Source organism: Toxorhynchites rutilus, chromosome 3 (assembly GCF_029784135.1).
Source record: "Toxorhynchites rutilus septentrionalis strain SRP chromosome 3, ASM2978413v1, whole genome shotgun sequence".
NCBI classification, from domain to species: Eukaryota; Metazoa; Arthropoda; class Insecta; order Diptera; family Culicidae; genus Toxorhynchites; species Toxorhynchites rutilus.
The window spans coordinates 5903258-5923751 of NC_073746.1; the positions used below are offsets into that span (position 1 = coordinate 5903258).

A 20494-nucleotide genomic window follows, 5' to 3' on the forward strand; every position below is an offset into this window, starting at 1 on the left:
ATATAAATACACAGAAAGCAAAAATAATACTAACTGCCAGGGAAAATATTGCGTTAGAAGCGAGGACACACAATCAGAAAAATGAAAGTCAAAACAATAAAGAATATGAAAACCTCACCATCAGTGAAGCTTTAGTTAAAGGGAAAGGAAAGCCGACCCCTTACACCAATAGATTTAGGCCAATTAAAATCCAAAGTCAAACCAGCAAAACTGTAACAGATGAAAAGGCTATCAAAATTCACAAATTAGATATGAAAAGAGCTAACTAAAACAACACTTTATATTTTCTTGCAGAATACTGTGGCTCCTTACGCTGGTAGGGATGGCCACTTCAGACTTGAGAACTCATACCCTGGATCAGAGTCCGATCATTATAGTTCCGTTAGGACCCGCTAAAATAAGCACTAGTTCTCTGCGAATTGTGCACCCCATAAACTTGACCTCAATTGGAACAATTGTAGAAAGCTTTAACGCCGTTTCTATGGAGAGATTGTCGAATCAAACGCCTTTTAAGTCAATAGTTAAAGCAAAATTAGACAAAATAAACTTGAGTTACAACCGAATAAAACCACTACGTAGGAGAAAACGATGGGAATCTCTCGGAAAGGCCTGGAAATACGTATCGGGAAGCCCTGATGCAGACGACCTTAAGATTATAAATTCGTCATTAAATTCATTAATTAGCGAGAATAACAAGCAAATAAGAATCAATAGTGCTTTCGATTCACGAATGAGCAACATTACAAAAGCAATTAACGTCATACTGGAAAATGAGGAAAATGTAATACATTCCTTAGAGGGCTTTGATGTATTAGAATTAATATTCAAAATTGATGAGCTATTATACTACTTAGACATAATCGAAGAGGCGATCACACTAGCGAGACGGAGTATCCCAAGCAGCCGCATCATTCACCTCGACGAATTGGAAACCATTCATCATTCCCTCATTAATGACGGTTTCGGGCTTAACTCGGTCGATAGCATACTTAGTACTGCCAATGCCTACGCAGTATTAAACAACGAAATTTTCATGTACATACTGAAGATACCCAGGATCAAAAATGTACAGTACACCCTCAACTTCATTGAACCAGTCATTGTAGATCACCACAGAGTCCACCTACAAACACAGTTTTATTTGAAAGGACAGAAATCATTCATGTTAAAAAGCGCTTGTTCCAAAGCCAACGCCATGTTTATATGTTCCTCAACGGATCTAGAACCTTTGACGGGTTGTATGCAACAATTGGTCTCCGGAAATACAGCAGAGTGTCCCATAGAACGCACCTACGGAAACAAAACTATTCGGAAAATCAATGATGGCAATATAGTCGTCAATGCAATCAATGTAACACTTTCGTCAAACTGTTCAGTCACCCAACGCACTCTACAGGGGTCGTTCCTAATCCAATACTCAAACTGTACACTGAAATTGGATGACGAGGAATATGTCAACACAAACATGGAGATACAGCCGTTCATACCTACCACGGGATTGAAGGTAAATCCAACCAAACTGTTTAACCACATTCCGTTGGAACATTTACAGGAGTTACATATGGAACAGCGTAACCATATCACACACCTTAACCTGACAGCCGAAAACCTCCATTGGAAACTTCATTTCCTGGGATGGATAGCATCCGTAATCTCATCAACTTTACTAATCTGCATACTGGGTTCATCCATAATCATCGTTTTGAAATTCGCCGCCTGGAAGACACTCCTTACCAACAGCAAACCAGAAGTCATCGAACAGGATACCATCGCATCAACCGAGGCCCATCCCGAGTCCAGAGAGGTACCGCTGATACTTCAGCAGTAGACGAAAGCCGAGGACGTCTTTCAGCTAAGGGGGAAGCCGTTACGGAACCGTTTGGTACATCACGCCACTCGGGTCCGCCAACCTACGGTCGACAACGTGGAGCGTGCAGCGTCAGCAGTATGCAGTCATAAGAGGGCCGCGAGCGCATGGCTCGCCCTCTTTTTCGCTGTGCAGTTCTTGTGGAGCACCGGTGGTGCCGTGTGATTAGTGATAAGTGAATAAATTGTTGAAAGTAGTTAGTTTTTAAAAGTGTTTGCATATCACGATTCCCATAAGTCATTCATTCATTCATTCATTCATTCATTCATTCATTCATTCATTCATTCATTCATTCATTCATTCATTCATTCATTCATTCATTCATTCATTCATTCATTCATTCATTCATTCATTCATTCATTCATTCATTCATTCATTCATTCATTCATTCATTCATTCATTCATTCATTCATTCATTCATTCATTCATTCATTCATTCATTCATTCATTCATTCATTCATTCATTCATTCATTCATTCATTCATTCATTCATTCATTCATTCATTCATTCATTCATTCATTCATTCATTCATTCATTCATTCATTCATTCATTCATTCATTCATTCATTCATTCATTCATTCATTCATTCATTCATTCATTCATTCATTCATTCATTCATTCATTCATTCATTCATTCGTTCGTTCGTTCGTTCGTTCGTTCGTTCGTTCGTTCAAACGTTTCGGCACAAGATATTTTGTTTGCAACACACAATTTCAAACAATATTTTTAACCATTTTTTTTGTCCTGCATGACGTAAACAAACTAAATGACAGATCACGCTCAAAATTGACCACTGACAGTACCAACTTTAAAAAAAATCAATATGTTCAGCGAAAGGATTTTGAATTACGAATTCCCAGTATATATTGGACAGATTGTATACACGATCACAGGTGATCATATGTTCGTTCAACTACAACCAGTATTTTACATTTCTAATAAGCATTAAAAGCACTTATTGATAACAATTTCAATCTACATTTGGCAAGGCATAAAATCAACAACAACTTCTGCGTGTGATGCTAAAATACACAAACGCTTTTCACCATAAAAACCGACGCTTCCTATCATTTAATGGAGCTCATCGTCGGATTTGAAATCACGAACAAAATCTCACCACAATTTGCCGATGACTGTTCTCGGGCAGGAGCAAAACTGTGTAATAGAAATTCCGCTTTTCGCTCTGGCCGTTTTCATTAAATTGCCATAGAGTGGAGCTTAAATGACAATATTTACCCTATAATATTTATATTTACCCAAAAGTATTTTTAATGCAAATAATGCAACAAGCATTTAGATTGGATAATGTTCTAAATATCTATGTCGTATAATTATAGTTATTTTCTATATAACACTAGAACTAAATCCACTCCATATGCGATGTGCTCCCGTGGCCGAGTGGTTAGCGTCATAACTAACATGCCGGGTGTTCGGGTTCGATTCCCGTTCTGGTCGGGGGAATTTTTCGTCAAAGAAATTTCCTCCGACTTGCACTGTGATCACGCGTATTCTAGAGCTTGCCACTCAGAATGCATTCAAGGCGTGCTATTTGGCATAGAAATCTCAACTAAGTACTAATAAAAATGACGCAAGTAATACTACGTTGAGACGGCGAAGTTCCTCTAGGAACGTTAGTGCCATTGAAGAAGAAGAAGATATGCGATGCAGAAATATATTGAATTTTTCTATATTTGATTTCGTTGGAAGGTTACAGCCAAAAGTATGAAGTCACTTCAAGGGATATGGTATTGCTAAACGAAATTTAAACGCGTTTTTGTCGAAACCATGTTATTTCAACTAAGTATCGATATCTCAGGATCCACTCGACCGATTTGGCTGAAAATTTTTATCAGCATGTAAAAATGAATTATCTAAGCCATAGCCGTTTTTTGATATCTCATGTTTTCGATTTTTCAAAAATCGCTATTTAGAGTTTTTTCATGAAAAATATCTAATTTTTAACAAAAATTGCCGCCGTTTTTGCAATTTTTCGAATTTTCAAAAACCCCTATGTAATGTTTTAGGCATTGTCCTAAAGTTTCAAAAGATTTATTGGAATTTGTTTTACAACACCCCGTTACTTCAGAACCGATACCACCAGTAAGGTACCGATTTTCAGACAGCATCTAAGCATCCAGCTGTCAACAGCGTCATTCATTCATTATATTCGTGCACTCAAAGAATGGAAAATACATTTTCAAATATACCTTAAACAATAACCAAAATACACGAACACTTCACTTTATTCGTAACATCCGATAAAAAATCCACAAAAATTAATTATTCTCCGACCTTCCAGACAGAAGTCCCCCCTCAAAAATAAAAATTTTGAAAAGAATGAAAAAGTTTGCCGCGTCAGCTAGTATAAAAATAAAATATTCCACATATTTTTAATTTTTGCTATCTTGAAGTTTAGTTTGGCTATGAATTTACATTTCGTACGCTGAAACAATTCAATTCAATCGAACACATCTAAATCACCAAAACCCAGCTACGGTCCTCATTTACGCCCAAATCCCGGCTGCATCCACTCGATCATCACCGGGGCAATTTGCATCGACATGACAGGTAAACAATCGATTGCTACCGAGAATTCTGTGGGTTGCCTCCGTTATATCCGTGCCTTTTCTCATTCGTGTGTTTTTTCTTTCCTTGCTGCAAGGGGACAAAAATTGAGACACATCATCAAACCAGACACAACTTCAGACAGCTTTTCGGGAACCGGGGAAAAAAAGGACTCTCGATGATGCCTCAATTGGCTGGATCCTTGGCCTGAACACGCTTCTCCTGGGCATTGTTGGATGCGCATCCTATCGATATTGAATGGAGAAGACACTCTCTGTGAGGAAGCTCTTCAATCTTTTTCGTTATCTTTTCTGCTTGTTTTTTTTTCTTCTTTTTTCATTTTGTCACATTCAGGAAGACTGTTGTTTACGAAGCGCAAAGAGTGTGTCGTTGAAACTTTTTCGCTGACTAGGAAGCCAAACGGTAGGTATTGGCAGGTTCGTAGTAGCAGTGTGAATATAATTGCAACATTCCATTGATAGATGAGGGCATAGTCTAATCGAGCACTCTTTAGTTCCACAGATGACAGAATTGACATTCTAGTGAATACAACGGGGAGGATGTCATCTGATTGACTACGGATAATGCGGATTATCTATGGCATTTATTTGCATTAAACTGCAGTGATTGATCGTGAACCTTCGGGGAAGCTACAATGTCTTGTGGTGTATTATTTGCAATTGAGTGTGATATGTGAGGAAAATTTTGCACCCACGTTTTCAATATGCCTTCTGTACGTTAAACATTGATATTTTTCATATACTGCAAAGGAATGTGACTGAGCAAATCTGATCTGATCGGATCTGAAAAGAGTCACTTCTATAAGTCATCAACCAGAGATCTTCAGAAAAGATGACAGTACAAACCGGACTCGATTATATATGATTTGATTTTATACAATTTGTATCCTTTCAACGTTAAGGTGAAATGTAAGTGGCTAATATAAATACCGTGGGGTGAAAATCGTGATTTTTGAAGATTTTGTTTCTTCTTCTTCTTTTTCTTTTTGGCTTTAAGAGGGTTTAAACTTTTCAGTTCATTCGCCTCTATAGATTTTGTTTATATTTTCACCATGAATTAAGAAAGATAGAAGTTGGATGTCGAAGTACAAATTGTAGAGCGATTAGAGAGCTTGAATTCAGTTGATAGAAACAATCAAGTTCAATATGAATTTTTAGATGTTCCACAACTATATTCTGTACTAAATTTTCTCATCTTTCAAGTGGAACAAAGGAGGCGATCTGGCGTAGTGGTAACATCCATACCTCTCATGCTCAAGATCACGAGTTCAATTCTCACTCCCGATATTCTTCCAAAAATGGAAGCAAAAGTGACGAACCAGCCAAGTGTTGAAAATCACTATAATACAGAAAAAAAAAAGTGGAACAACAGAATCGGCTTACGTAGAGTTCTTTGTAATGTAGAGCTTTGTCATTGTTGAAATTCGAACATATGAGTAGAAGGATTTATTTCATTAAATATGATCGTCTATCACCTCTTGAGAGATTCGGGATAAATTTATTTGTTTTTTCATGTGAGAAAAGTGTTTTCTGACTTTAAAGGGATGAATCAAAAATAAAATTCCTCTTTCATGTTCAAAACACGAAAAATATACGCATAAAAACGAATAAAAAAAATTTATTTGACTCAATTATATACAGGATTCGATTATATACATATGTTATTATATATTATATACATTTCGAGACTGTACATAATCAAGTCCACTCTGTATAGTTAATCTTACACCTAATTAATCGCTAGTTTGCATTAGTGAAAGGTCGGAAAGTAATGAATTTTCGAGGATTTTTTTCGGATATTACGAATAAAGTGAAGTGTTCGTGTATTTTGGTTATTGTTTAAGTTATATTTGAAGATGTGTTTTCCATTTTTTGAGTGCACGAATAATGATTATGACGCTGTCGAGAGCTGGATGCGTAGATGCTGTCTGAAAATCGGTACCTTGCTGGTGGTATCGGTTCTGAAGAAACGGGGTGTCGTAGAACAAATTCCAATGAAAATTAGATATCGAAAAAGGGCTTTGTAGCGCCTTAGATAATCAATTTTTACATGCTGATAAAAATTTCAGCTAAACCACCAGCTGAAATAACATGATTTCGAGAAAAACGTGTTTAAAAATTCGTACAGCAATACTATATCCCGTGAGGTGACATCTACTTCTGGCTGTAACTTTCCAACGAAATCAAATATACATTTCTGAGGGCATAAGCTTCCCAAAAATGCAAAAATCAAAAATTCTTTTTTTTCGATTTTCCAGATCGGGGTCCCTCCTTAAACCTGCGGGCTGCGACTCTTGTGATTGGCACATCTGGTGTTACTTGTGTCATCCACCTAACGACCAAACGGCAGCGACTTTTTCAAAGCCAATTTCGAATGAGCTGAGAAATTATAAGCCTTTACAAATTCAAACCATGATGATCATCATTACTCAAGTCACAGTCTTGCTCCAGCTAGCAAACAGCAGTATTTCTCATTGCTAATGTCATATATCGCGCACAGTGCAGAGTTTGACGAATAGAAGCACAGTAGAAGAAAAATATGAAATAAGACGACCGCGTTAGTTTCCAAACCGTTATGTGGAGAGTGGCTGTGTATGATCGTATCACACATACGAATACCCGCGACATCATGACTAACACGTGTTTGTAGCTCCTCTGAAAAAAAAGTTGAGTACCGCTGGTGTAATCAGTGACAAATAGTTTTTGAATGTTATCTATAAATACAGAGTATTCGATAGCTGTGTAGAAAGCTTATTTTTTCATAGTGAAGTTAATGATTCAATCACTCAGAAATCTTAGGTCAGATTTGTCAACAAGAACGTGTCAACAAGAAATCCAAGAAGCATTTCTGTCTATTTTAGCATTGTTCATTTGATTCAATCCAAGACCAGCTATCTTTGTGTTGTTACAGAATAACTACGTCCACGCAACAATCATCAGCGATTGAGATAAGATCGAAATAAGATCGATTCATCCATACAACTGCTCTGCACTGCAAGACACATCGGGCTGCTGTTCTATAAATAACTCAACAATGATCAATCAACTGTCTCCGCTGTCCGGTCTACCTGGATAATGGAAGAACAGAAGGAAGAAAACTCTTACGCCTAAATGGCTACTGTGTAAATGTGTACCATATGAAATGGTATAGAAAGGAATGCTCTAACGCCGAAAAATGGCAACTTCGTAGTGTGCTTATTATAGATATGATAAACATGTGACACGTACACGATTAAAATTCGGCTCTGTTACAGATAAAAGGCTAATGAGCCTAAAATAAACAAAAAAGGGATAAAAAATTAAAAAAAAACAAATTCACAATTTTTTCAGTGGTTCTGAACACAGCATTTCACGCTATTTTATATGTGTGAGTAATTTTCGTGTACGATACAAAAAAAAATCTAGCTCACCTGTAACATATATCAAACCACGTTGAACTTAAACAAAAATACATGCATACGTGATACATGAGAGACAAACGAATTCATCTTGGAGAAATATGACTTTGCCGAGTCTTGCCGAGAGTTATTGAACTTCTTATTTATTTCGGGCTCTGTTTGCCTTAAACTGGCTCTACTTCAACAAATACGCTACCTAGGACGATTCTTTCATTTGAAAGATGAGAAAATTTTGTACAGGATATAGTTGTGAAACATCAAAATTAGTAGATTTCAATAACATTTTGGGAATGAAAAACTTTAAAGTCAATGATTTTTATAGAGTTACTAGCTGACCTGGCAAACGCTGTTATGCCATATAAATTATTTCTAGTGGATATTTTGGTTGTTAAATAAAAAATAACCAAAGTATCTTAAGCGGGTTTGAAAACATTCAAATGATCTGTAAAATTGATCGAATGAAAATGATTTGAACGAAAGCGTGTTTGGTGTTTATGCTGCCGGAAACGACGCATTGTCATTCAATAAACAAATCGAATACATCGTTGCGGAGCAATTCAGAAATATCAGTGTAAACAAGCATGTCATGTAGTATTTTTCCGAACCCGGGTAGGACCACGCAGCGGTTTACGACATCTCATTCATACCAAGTTTTTTGTGTATTATTTCATAAGATTCCGTCGAACCATTTCGGACGAGTTCGGCAACGAACATCGTGACACGAGATTTATACATATATATATATATATGGATTATTAAATTTATCCCGAAAATCCATAATAAACTTGAATGTATCAAATTAAAGCTCTCTAACCACTCTACAATTTCATCTTTAATAGGCAACTTCTATCTTACTTAATTTCGCTGCAATATCATTTTAAAAAATACTGGTGAGCCTTACGGTTGAAGTTTCGGTTGTATACCAAAATGTCAATTGCATTCTGTTGTTGAGATGAGGAAATTGGTTCAGTATCTACTACATGGTACGACGATGCATCTGAACTATTAAAACTTACGACCTCTCCTTGGTGTGGAGCTGTGGACAATTCCTGTATATCGTTAGATGCGTTAGGTGCAGTGAAGTTGTCATCATTCGGATTCTGTTTATCTTTGCTCTCGTTGATAGTTGAACTCACATTATCTTCAGGAACGTTTAACTTCGTTAATGATACACCTCCTCAAACAAAGTGGAAACACCTACAAAAACAATAAACAATAAACAATTAACAAGACTTGTGTTACGCCGGGATGTTTTCATTCCGGGGAAAATAAGATTTCCTGCATGAATATCACCCCTATTCTGCATTACGCCGAATCTCATTTCGATCGAGTTATAAGTTGACATTCTCTATTTGTTTTGCCCATTTAATGACACCCGAGGCGGACCGCTACATCCTTTCGAGGTCAAACCTAATTTTATAATATGGTGTAAGATTCGCACGCATTTTCGCAACAGTACCATAAACACTGGACAGCGTAGTCGTGTAAAACCAGTGTCTTAGAATATCAACAAAAATTCACGAATAACGAATATGATTTTGTTTCAGTGTAAATAACTTTTTATCAGCTTGAAACACACTGCCCTCATTATATTGATGACAATGAAAAAGAGTTCATTCTGTTCATATCGCTGAAGCATGAACAAATTTGCTATAATGAACGAATGCAGCATTGAGTGGGGTTCATAGCTTCGCTGTTATTTATACTTTGAATATCTAAAGCAACAAATTGATATTCATTACATTCGAAACGATATTCGTTCTGGCATTGATTTTGAGTCAAAATTCAAAAATAAAAAAAAAATAATCAGGCTGGACCATTTAGAGAACAAAAACGCCAGAGTTCGAAGAAATCACGCATGATTTTGTTTGGCGAGACGGTAACAAAGGCATAAATAAAAACCAACCGCACACGGCTGCCTCAGGTTAAAAGTAATCATTTGGCTAAAATGAAATTCAATAATGGAATCTTGAAGAATCAAGATGAAAATGACACTGGGTGGAAGAATAAACTTCAAAACATATTGAAGAACAAAAGTTCATTTGCTTATATTCACTGGTTGTCTGGATCTGTCATTTTGATTTTCGTTTGGAATGTATAGGTTTTCGATGCAACCTAGCCCGAAAATCTATGCAGTTGAGCTTAGCGAAGATGATTTTTTTTCAACACCGTGTAAAATAGCCCTAAATTTCAGCCGGCCTCGTTTGATCCCTGCTTGGCATCGTATGGAATTTATTTTTTTGTACAATTCCAAGCTGGCTCTCAGTCTGAGAGCAAGAAAAGTCTGCTCCCATACATACAAACATTTTGAAATACTTTTTTGAATTTGTTCGAAAAAGCACTTTTTCTGCCAAAGATGATATTTTTTTCTACCAATGTAGCCATATTTCCAAGTACACCTCCGTTTTTATGCCGTTTCTGCTATTGATGGGGTTGTTACGATTGTTATTCCTGTGGTTGTTGTTATTGTTATTGCTCCTGTTGTTGTTGTTGTTGTTGTTATTGATTTTTTTGAATTGTTGTTACTGTTGTTATAACGGTTGCTGTAGTTGTTGTAACCGCTGTTGTCGTTGTTGTTAAAATTGTCATTGTTATTGTTACGGTTGTTGTGATTGTTCCTGCTCCTGCTACCTTTGCACAATGGTCCAATAGATGCATTTAAGTGGAAATTGGCATTTAGAGCTCGAGGGTTATTCTCTAGACAAAAACTGTCTTCGACAAAGTTGTCACATATGATAGAGCGCTCATTTTTATGTTATCAAAATTAGGTTGACCAAAACTGTCGATGAAATAAAAAATCTAACTTTCTTATCTTTATAGATATAGTTGAACATAGTTAGGTAAAGTTGTAGCCCCAATTATTTTAAATAACTTTGTGGAACAAAGTTTTTTTTTCTTTTCCAAATTCTACATCAACAGTGTCTTCATGCGACTTTTAGAGCTTATCAAGACCAACATTTTGCGATGCATAACTTGTTTATTTCTTAATTCTACTCAAAGTTATTGATGCTTTTTTATCCAAAAACTCATGATTTCAATTTTAATTACTCAAACACGAAACATAACATATTTTTTTAAATCAAACATCATGTAGAGTGAACTATGGTCTTTCAAATGCCGCCATTAAAGTTTGCTTTTTTTTGCCCCATAAAGAATGACAAGCAATTCAAGAGAGAGTATTTTCTGGGAAGAAATATTAGTTGAGATATTGACATGTATTACATCGCAAAACGTTCGTATTAGTAAGCTCTAAAAGTCTTTCGAGGACAGTTTGTATGTAGAATTTGAAATATAAAAATTAGAATATAAAAACCGTTTTTTTCTTGGTGACCCTAACGCAACTAAGAAAAAAGGCGGTATATCGGTTATTTCAAGAGATAGAAAAAAACTTTGTTCTACAAAGATGTCTCAAATAACTGGGACTACATCATGTTTACAACTATGTTTACCTCTATCTATAAAAATAAGAATGTTAGATTTTGTATTCCATCGACAATTTTGGTCACTTTATTTTCGATAAAATTAAAATGAGCGCTCTATCATATGTAACAACTTTGTCGAAGACAGTTTTTGTCTAGAGAATAATCGTCGAGCTCTAAATGCTAATTTCCGCTTAAATGCATCTTCTGGACCATTGTGCATTGTTACAACTATCGTTGTATCTGTTATTGTTTCTGCCTCTTCTCGCCGTTTTAGTATACGGAGTGCGTCATACTCAGACCAATCTGGCTTCCATCTCCTTAATGAACCCAGAATATTCCAGCCTGAATTATCTATAGTGTAAAATGGGGGATTAACTGGAAGAGTGAATTTTGTACATAATTCCTCAGTACTGAACTCCGGTGGAGGTGGTAGCTTATGTTCAATATTGTTTCCTTATGAAATGATAACGGATGACAACGTACTTAATTCCTCTAATATTTCAATTTCGGCTTGACTCTATCTTGTGGGGGTTGATTAATGTTTCCCACTGTTTCCATATGATTCTATATCGCGATCGCCGAGAGAGCGCTGTTTTTATTTGCGCACAATTCGTTTTTTTAACACGACGAACTGACTTTCAAGTCTGCCAACGGCTTCATGTACAACACTTGCATTTTGTTGCTGCAGTGTCTACCGATGGATGGATCACTTCCGCGTTGTATAGCAATTATTCGTTAATTTTTTTTCTGCACACTAAAATCAAACTCGGTGCTCACATTATCCTGGCCCTTATTACAACATGGCAAACCATATGACAAATGACAAATGACAAATTTCTTTAAGTCCAATTTTGTTTACGTTTGAGTCGTCTGAATTCAAATTAACTTATTTACGTTATCGCAGTTCTTCATTAATATGAAAGCTATATTTTTATTTAAAAAATACTCGTCGCTTTTATGAACATAACATTCATATGCATAACATATGCATATCGAGAAAAATATGCCGAGCAAATGATTCCATACATATGAAGTTCATAATACTTTGTGCGCCATTTTGAAGACAGATAAATGAGCATGAAAAGTGAATCACATCAACAAACAAAAAACCACATTACAATTCATCGCAAAATCCTGTCCAGATTCTCATAAAAAAGCGGATAAAAGGCCACCGACAATTGTTGTCCAATATTAACCGTGAGTATGCAAAACAAGCAGTCTCGAAATAATTAAATAATAGCTACCCCAAGTTCCCTACATTGTTGTTCGCACTTCGCTCTGGCGGGGAATCATTTTCCTCCCAGCGAAACGTAATCCTTCCCCCGCCGAAAGGAGGATGGGTCACCCCGACAAGCCCAGCGTCGGAGCATCGTATTGTCCCATCCCCAGCCGTATGCCGTCGAGCAAACAAAAAAAATGTTCCCAATTTGTTAAGAAATCGGTGTTTCCTAACAACATAAAAGCCTATTAAGGTGAATTCGAGAAGGAAAACAAAAACACCACATCTCGGCACGATCACGAGCGGAGGATATCTCATCTCGGCTGTCCGGCTCGAAATTGTTGGGAAACCTTTTCTCATTAGGGAAATAAGCCAATCCACAGCAATTCGATGCTTTATTTGGTCCACGTAATCCGACTCCTTTATTTGCACACACATAAACCTAGGACAATTCGATCCACGTCGACTCACGTGGTGATGTTTATGTGTTCATACCGGGCCAACAGAATGGAACAGTTTTCCTGCTCTGTCTGTCCATAACATGATGCCATAATTTGCTGCCGTCGCTGACTTGGCTGCAATTTGTTCCTGCTCCCGAATGGAATAAAGGAGATCGACAGCGCTCGAAACTAGCCTCAGGACATGCAGCATTTTTTTCGCAACCGGATCCGACTGTAATTTCAAACCACAAATGCGATTGCTTCCCATTGCGATTATCAGGCAACAGGAATAAGCAAGCAAAAAAAACAACATTGCTTTCTGGTGTCGACAGGCGGAAGGTAAGATTTCCTTGTTTCACACTTTTTTGCTCCTCAGTTCGAACGCAGCAGCATTGTTTCACAGCGTGGAAGCCGGATGGCCATTTTTGCGTCAGATTGCACTAAACTTTCGTGGAAATGAACGCCAGATCCGATACGATTCAGCTGAAACCTCAAATCTGTTCGACTTATTCGACTCTGTTCCTCGGAAATCCATTAGCAAAAGTTTGCACTTTATTGGTTTACTGTTAGTGCTGCACTGTGCAAAAGATGGTTATCTGTTTATGGGTCCGGGAATGGTGTGAAGCTGGAATAGATTGTGGAATCTACCACGCGCATCGCCGTGACTTTGCGGGAATGACGCACGTCATTCATAATGGCTACCATTGCAACCGGTCCTGTTGGTAAACGATGGCAGCTGTGTTTCATTGACCTTGCACGTGTCGCGATCCACGAATGCACGAAAAACGTGTCGGCGATGATATAAATAAAATCATAACCATTACAATTCACCATTGGGTGATTTGCTTGCGAGAAGTGTAAATTGAGAATAAATTGGAGCCAATGTTGTTCAGGCAAAATGTGTGCGACTTGAGTTTCCATAAATTGTTGTTAACATAATAAACAAACGCGGTTTGCAAGATTCGATCAATTCAACGTTCAGAAAGAGATCGATCAACATGATCTCAGTATCTGTCCTCCGATCGTGTGCTTTGAGAAATCCGCAGCAATCGGACAGATCGAAAACGAAACATCCATCCTCGACATCACACAGATCGAAGGCGTTTATTTACATTTATTTTTCTCATGAGCACAGTTTGATATCATCGATTCATCATTTTCTACTCCTCCTGTTTCGTCTCCCGTTCCACCCCGGGCTGGACTTCCTTTTGTCGAGCGCGACAGGAAGCCGATCCAAAGGAGTGCAGCAGGAGTGCTGCTTCGTTCCACGAAGTCTCTCGTGCATATCTGCTGCTATCATTCCCAATAATGTAGATGTTACCTTCTCTATCTCTCGCTCGCTTTTTTTTTCCATACTCATCGACAGAACTCAGCCAAAGAAGGAGAAATAAGAATACAGACGTCTCAACGGGACGGGGGACAGGAAGAGCTTGCAGCAGGCCATTGAATCGTCGCATCCACGAGTGTATGCAAGTGTCACTCCACCAGAAAGTCTCCCGCGGCCTGTGCCGAGAATCCGGACGGAATACACGCTGCACACTCGGGATGTTGTCATGTCCTGTGGGGAGGAGGCACTTTCTAAATGATACATCATTCGGCTGTCACAACTTGCCATTGTTTTCCGGTGTTAGTGGGTCCCGAGCGTGTGTTGGCGCAATTGTGATTTGCTCGCTGCATATGGTCTCAGGACATTCCTCCAGCGAAGGAGAGGACAGGCGCAGTGTGCATGTTCTGTTTCTTGTAGCAACACACCAGAGACAACACTGTCAGCGGTGGCTCTTGGGTCATTTGCATCGGAATGGAGTGCTCTGTGGCATACCGTTTTGACTTTATTAGGAATGCTACCCACCGAGCGGAGACGAACACAAAGCCTTGTTTTGGACATGCTTCAAGATGGATTGCGGGAAGAGAACCAAACAAACAAAATTCATCAACATCGTATGTTGCGTATCTCTCTACCAAACAAATTAGCATTTTTACTTACACATATTTCGCTAAACATTTGATATTTAATAGTTTAGAGAACCATTTCCCCATTTCACAAACATGTTATTTATACGCTATGAAGGCTTGATACTTCACCATTCGAAAACAGTTTTACCACTGTACTGATAATTAGTTTTGTCTATTAGATGATATAGCTCCGATAATTTTTTTCCCGTTCGTATTCTTCATGTGACACGTAACAAAATAACATTTTTGTTAAGAAATCAACCATTTTCTGTTAGCCTAATCAAATAACTCAACTTCTGGTGGTAAAAAGTCAGTTGTAAAAATGTTACCAGATAGCGTGTTTTCGTATTTTATTTCAACCTATCTACAGTACCGACAGATAAAGTGCTTTATTTTGATATCTATCTTATTCACAGTGCTAATACATTGATGTTCGGAGAAAATTTGTTGTTTGAAGCAAAAATAAAATACCCCGAACGAATTCACTCTGTTACAATACAATTAACGTTAATCTTAATTTCTAAAATGGCAGACAAAGGCATTCGAAAAAAAAATAAAAATTCTTCAAAACAATACACGTTGAATTCGATATTTGATTTGATCTACTTTTTGCACACATTGCACAATGGCCCAGGAGATGAATTTAAGTGGAAATTAGCATTTAGAGCTTCACAGTTATGTTCTAGACAAAAACTGTTGTTACTCATGATAGATCACTCGTTTTTATGTTGTCAAAAATAGGGTGACCAAAATTGTCGATGAAATGAAGATCTAACTTTCTAATTTTCATAGATAGAGGTAAACATAGTTCGACAATGTTGTAGCTCCAATGTTTTGATACATCTTTGTAGAACAAAGTTTTTCTCTATCTCTTGAAATAATTGATATAGCGCCTTTTTTCTATGTTACGTTAGGGTCACCATGAAAAAAACTGTTGTTTTGCTCTAACTTTTATATTGCAAATTTTACCTACAAACTGTCTTCGAAAGACATTTCGAGCTTACTAATACAAACATTTTGCGATGCAGAACTTGTCTATATATCAACTTTACTCAAAGTTATTGATATTTCTTCCCAAAAAAACACGCTCTTTTCATTTGTTTGTCATTCTTTCTGGGGCAAACATAAAAAATGTTTGTTGACGGAATTTGAAAGAACAGATTTCACTCTATATAATATATGATTTACAGAACTATGTTATTTTTTTGTGTTTGAGTAAAATTGAAATCATGAGTTTTTGGATGAAACCCCATCAAATAACTTTGAGCAGGATTAAGACATTGACATCTTCCGCATCGCAAAGTTTTGGTATTGATAAGCTTTAAAAATCGTACGAAGACCATTTTGATGTAGAATTTTAAATATAAAAGTTAGAGCAAAAAAGCTCGTTTTTTCATAGTTACCCTAATGCAACTCAGATAGAAAGCGCTAAAAACAACTTTGTGGAAGATATTTATTGTTTGAACAAAAACTGACTTAGACAAAGTTGTTACTCATGATAGAGCGCTCATTTTAATGTTATCAAAAATAGGGTGAGCAAAATTGTCGATGAAATGAAAAATCTAACTTTCTAATCTTTATAGATCGAGATAAACATAGTTCAACAATGTTGTAGCCCCAGTTATTTTAAACAACTTTGTAGAACAAATCTTTTTTCTATCTTTTAAAATAATCGATTCAGCGCTTTTTTTCTAAGTTACATTAGGGTGACCATAAAAAAAAACTTGTTTTTCTGCTTTAACTTTTATATTTCAAATTCTAGATCAAAACTGTCTTCGTACGACTTTCAGAGCTTATTGATACCACCATTTTGCGATGCAGAACTTGTCTATATCTTAATCCTACTCAAAGTTATTGATGGTTTTTTACCCAAAAACTCATGATTTCAATTTTAATTTACTCAAACACGAAAAATAACATAGTTTTAAAAACCACACATCATGTAGAGTGTAGAAATATGCTTTCACTCTTTGTTTATGTTTGCCCCAGAAAGAATGACAAACAATTGAAGAGAGCGTATTTTGTTCTACTCAGATGTCGCAAATAACTGGGACTACAGCATTGTCGAACTATGTTTACCTCTATCTATTAAAATAAGAATATTAGATTTTTTATATCATCGACAATTTTTGTCACCCTATTTTTGACAACATAAAAATGAGCGCTCTATCATATGTAACAACTTTGTCTGAGACAGTTTTTGTCTAGAGAATAACTGTCGAGCTCCAAATGCTAATTTCCACTTAAATGCATCTCCTGGACCATTGTGAATTGGTATCGTATAGCGATAGTTCTACAAAAATGCCGGATTTTTGCCAAAAGGATCTCATGTTTATGTTTTGATATTGAAAACTAGCTGATCCGGCGAGCTTCAGTATAAAAAACGTACCAACCCTTTCGAAGAAATACTGTATCTCAAAACCTAATTTATAATTTCCAAATTTTAGAATTACAAAAAAAAATGTACCGCACAACTCTCTAAAATTCTTTCGAAATACCAAAAAAAAATACTATGCTGAATTTTCGATGGATTATTTCCACAATATGTCGCGGTGCGCAATAGTAATCATTGAGAATGGTCTGTCTGTCTGTCTTTCTGTCTTTCTGTCTTTCTGTCTTTCTGTCTTTCTGTCTTTCTGTCTTTCTGTCTTTCTGTCTTTCTGTCTTTCTGTCTTTCTGTCTTTCTGTCTTTCTGTCTTTCTGTCTTTCTGTCTTTCTGTCTTTCTGTCTTTCTGTCTTTCTGTTTTTCTGTCTTTCTGTCTTTCTGTCTTTCTGTCTTTCTGTCTTTCTGTCTTTCTGTCTTTCTGTTTTTCTGTCTTTCTGTCTTTCTGTCTTTCTGTCTTTCTGTCTTTCTGTCTTTCTGTCTTTCTGTCTTTCTGTCTTTCTGTCTTTCTGTCTTTCTGTCTTTCTGTCTTTCTGTCTTTCTGTCTTTCTGTCTTTCTGTCTTTCTGTCTTTCTGTCTTTCTGTCTTTCTGTCTTTCTGTCTTTCTGTCTTTCTGTCTTTCTGTCTTTCTGTCTTTCTGTCTTTCTGTCTTTCTGTCTTTCTGTCTTTCTGTCTTTCTGTCTTTCTGTCTTTCTGTCTTTCTGTCTTTCTGTCTTTCTGTCTTTCTGTCTTTCTGTCTTTCTGTCTTTCTGTCTTTCTGTCTTTCTGTCTTTCTGTCTTTCTGTCTTTCTGTCTTTCTGTCTTTCTGTCTTTCTGTCTTTCTGTCTTTCTGTCTTTCTGTCTTTCTGTCTTTCTGTCTTTCTGTCTTTCTGTCTTTCTGTCTTTCTGTCTTTCTGTCTTTCTGTCTTTCTGTCTTTCTGTCTTTCTGTCTTTCTGTCTTTCTGTCTTTCTGTCTTTCTGTCTTTCTGTCTTTCTGTCTTTCTGTCTTTCTGTCCTTCTGTCTTTCTGTCTTTCTGTCTTTCTGTCTTTCTGTCTTTCTGTCTTTCTGTCTTTCTGTCTTTCTGTCTTTCTGTCTTTCTGTCTTTCTGTCTTTCTGTCTTTCTGTCTTTCTGTCTTTCTGTCTTTCTGTCTTTCTGTCTTTCTGTCTTTCTGTCTTTCTGTCTTTCTGTCTTTCTGTCTTTCTGTCTTTCTGTCTTTCTGTCTTTCTGTCTTTCTGTCTTTCTGTCTTTCTGTCTTTCTGTCTTTCTGTCTTTCTGTCTTTCTGTCTTTCTGTCTTTCTGTCTTTCTGTCTTTCTGTCTTTCTGTCTTTCTGTCTTTCTGTCTTTCTGTCTTTCTGTCTTTCTGTCTTTCTGTCTTTCTGTCTTTCTGTCTTTCTGTCTTTCTGTCTTTCTGTCTTTCTGTCTTTCTGTCTTTCTGTCTTTCTGTCTTTCTGTCTTTCTGTCTTTCTGTCTTTCTGTCTTTCTGTCTTTCTGTCTTTCTGTCTTTCTGTCTTTCTGTCTTTCTGTCTTTCTGTCTTTCTGTCTTTCTGTCTTTCTGTCTTTCTGTCTTTCTGTCTTTCTGTCTTTCTGTCTTTCTGTCTTTCTGTCTTTCTGTCTTTCTGTCTTTCTGTCTTTCTGTCTTTCTGTCTTTCTGTCTTTCTGTCTTTCTGTCTTTCTGTCTTTCTGTCTTTCTGTCTTTCTGTCTTTCTGTCTTTCTGTCTTTCTGTCTTTCTGTCTTTCTGTCTTTCTGTCTTTCTGTCTTTCTGTCTTTCTGTCTTTCTGTCTTTCTGTCTTTCTGTCTTTCTGTCTTTCTGTCTTTCTGTCTTTCTGTCTTTCTGTCTTTCTGTCTTTCTGTCTTTCTGTCTTTCTGTCTTTCTGTCTTTCTGTCTTTCTGTCTTTCTGTCTTTCTGTCTTTCTGTCTTTCTGTCTTTCTGTCTTTCTGTCTTTCTGTCTTTCTGTCTTTCTGTCTTTCTGTCTTTCTGTCTTTCTGTCTTTCTGTCTTTCTGTCTTTCTGTCTTTCTGTCTTTCTGTCTTTCTGTCTTTCTGTCTTTCTGTCTTTCTGTCTTTCTGTCTTTCTGTCTTTCTGTCTTTCTGTCTTTCTGTCTTTCTGTCTTTCTGTCTTTCTGTCTTTCTGTCTTTCTGTCTTTCTGTCTTTCTGTCTTTCTGTCTTTCTGTCTTTCTGTCTTTCTGTCTTTCTGTCTTTCTGTCTTTCTGTCTTTCTGTCTTTCTGTCTTTCTATCTTTCTGTCTTTCTGTCTTTCTGTCTTTCTGTCTTTCTGTCTTTCTGTCTTTCTGTCTTTCTGTCTTTCTGTCTTTCTGTCTTTCTGTCTTTCTGTCTTTCTGTCTTTCTGTCTTTCTGTCTTTCTGTCTTTCTGTCTTTCTGTCTTTCTGTCTTTCTGTCTTTCTGTCTTTCTGTCTTTCTGTCTTTCTGTCTTTCTGTCTTTCTGTCTTTCTGTCTTTCTGTCTTTCTGTCTTTCTGTCTTTCTGTCATTCTGTCTTTCTGTCTTTCGGTCTTTCTGTCTTTCTGTCTGTCTGATTCTTATCGACTCGAAAACTACTGAACCGATCGACATGAAAATTGGTATGTAGGGGGTTTTTTGGGATCGGGGAAGGTTCTTACGATAGTTCGAGACCCCTCCCCCTAATCAAGCAAATGGACTTAAGTTTGGCATGTAAAGGTTTTAGAGGGTAAGAAACGTTTCTATGGTGATCAGACACTCCTCCCCCTCTCGACAGGGGGGCTGCCCTACAAATGAAACACAAATGTCTGCATTATTCGAGAATTAATCAAGCAAACGAAACCAAATTTGGCACGTAGAGGTTTTGGTGCACAATGAATGTTTCTATGGTGATTAGACTCTCCTCTCCCTTCTCTAAGGGGGGGCTGCCATACAAATGAAACACAAATTTCTGCATAACTCGAAAACCAATCAAGCAAATTTGGCCTCTGAAGGTTTTAGGGGGCAAGAAACGTTTCGATGGTGACCAAACACTCCTCTCGAAGGGGGAGCTGCCATACAACCGAAACACAAATTTCTGCATAACTCGAGAACTAATCACGCAAATTGAGCCAAATTTCGGTATATGGAGATTGTAGGGGGCAATACACGTTTCTATGGTGGTTTGACACTCCAAATATCCTCCAAATCCTTTGTATCATTCTAATTCGGGTGAAGACAAACTCACAAAATACATGGAAGACGCAGGTCTGATCAGTCGTTCTCCAGTGATGATGGGTTATACGTAC

General features: G+C 37.1%; 1 protein-coding gene across 2 annotated transcripts; it reads left to right on the plus strand.

Moving 5' to 3' along the window:
- Positions 1 to 357: 357 nt before the first annotated feature.
- On the plus strand, positions 358 to 2067 carry LOC129778414 (uncharacterized). 2 transcript variants are annotated; one of them, XM_055785304.1, is made up of 2 exons: positions 358 to 1504; positions 1602 to 1776. In XM_055785304.1, the coding sequence occupies exons 1-2, from the start codon at positions 482 to 484 to the stop codon at positions 1641 to 1643; spliced, it is 1065 nt and encodes a 354-aa protein (XP_055641279.1). In that variant the 5' UTR covers positions 358 to 481; the 3' UTR covers positions 1644 to 1776. The 2 variants fall into 2 exon arrangements, with proteins under 2 accessions (XP_055641279.1, XP_055641278.1); XM_055785303.1 differs by having other exon boundaries at positions 358 to 2067.
- The last annotated feature ends 18427 nt before the right edge of the window (positions 2068 to 20494 follow it).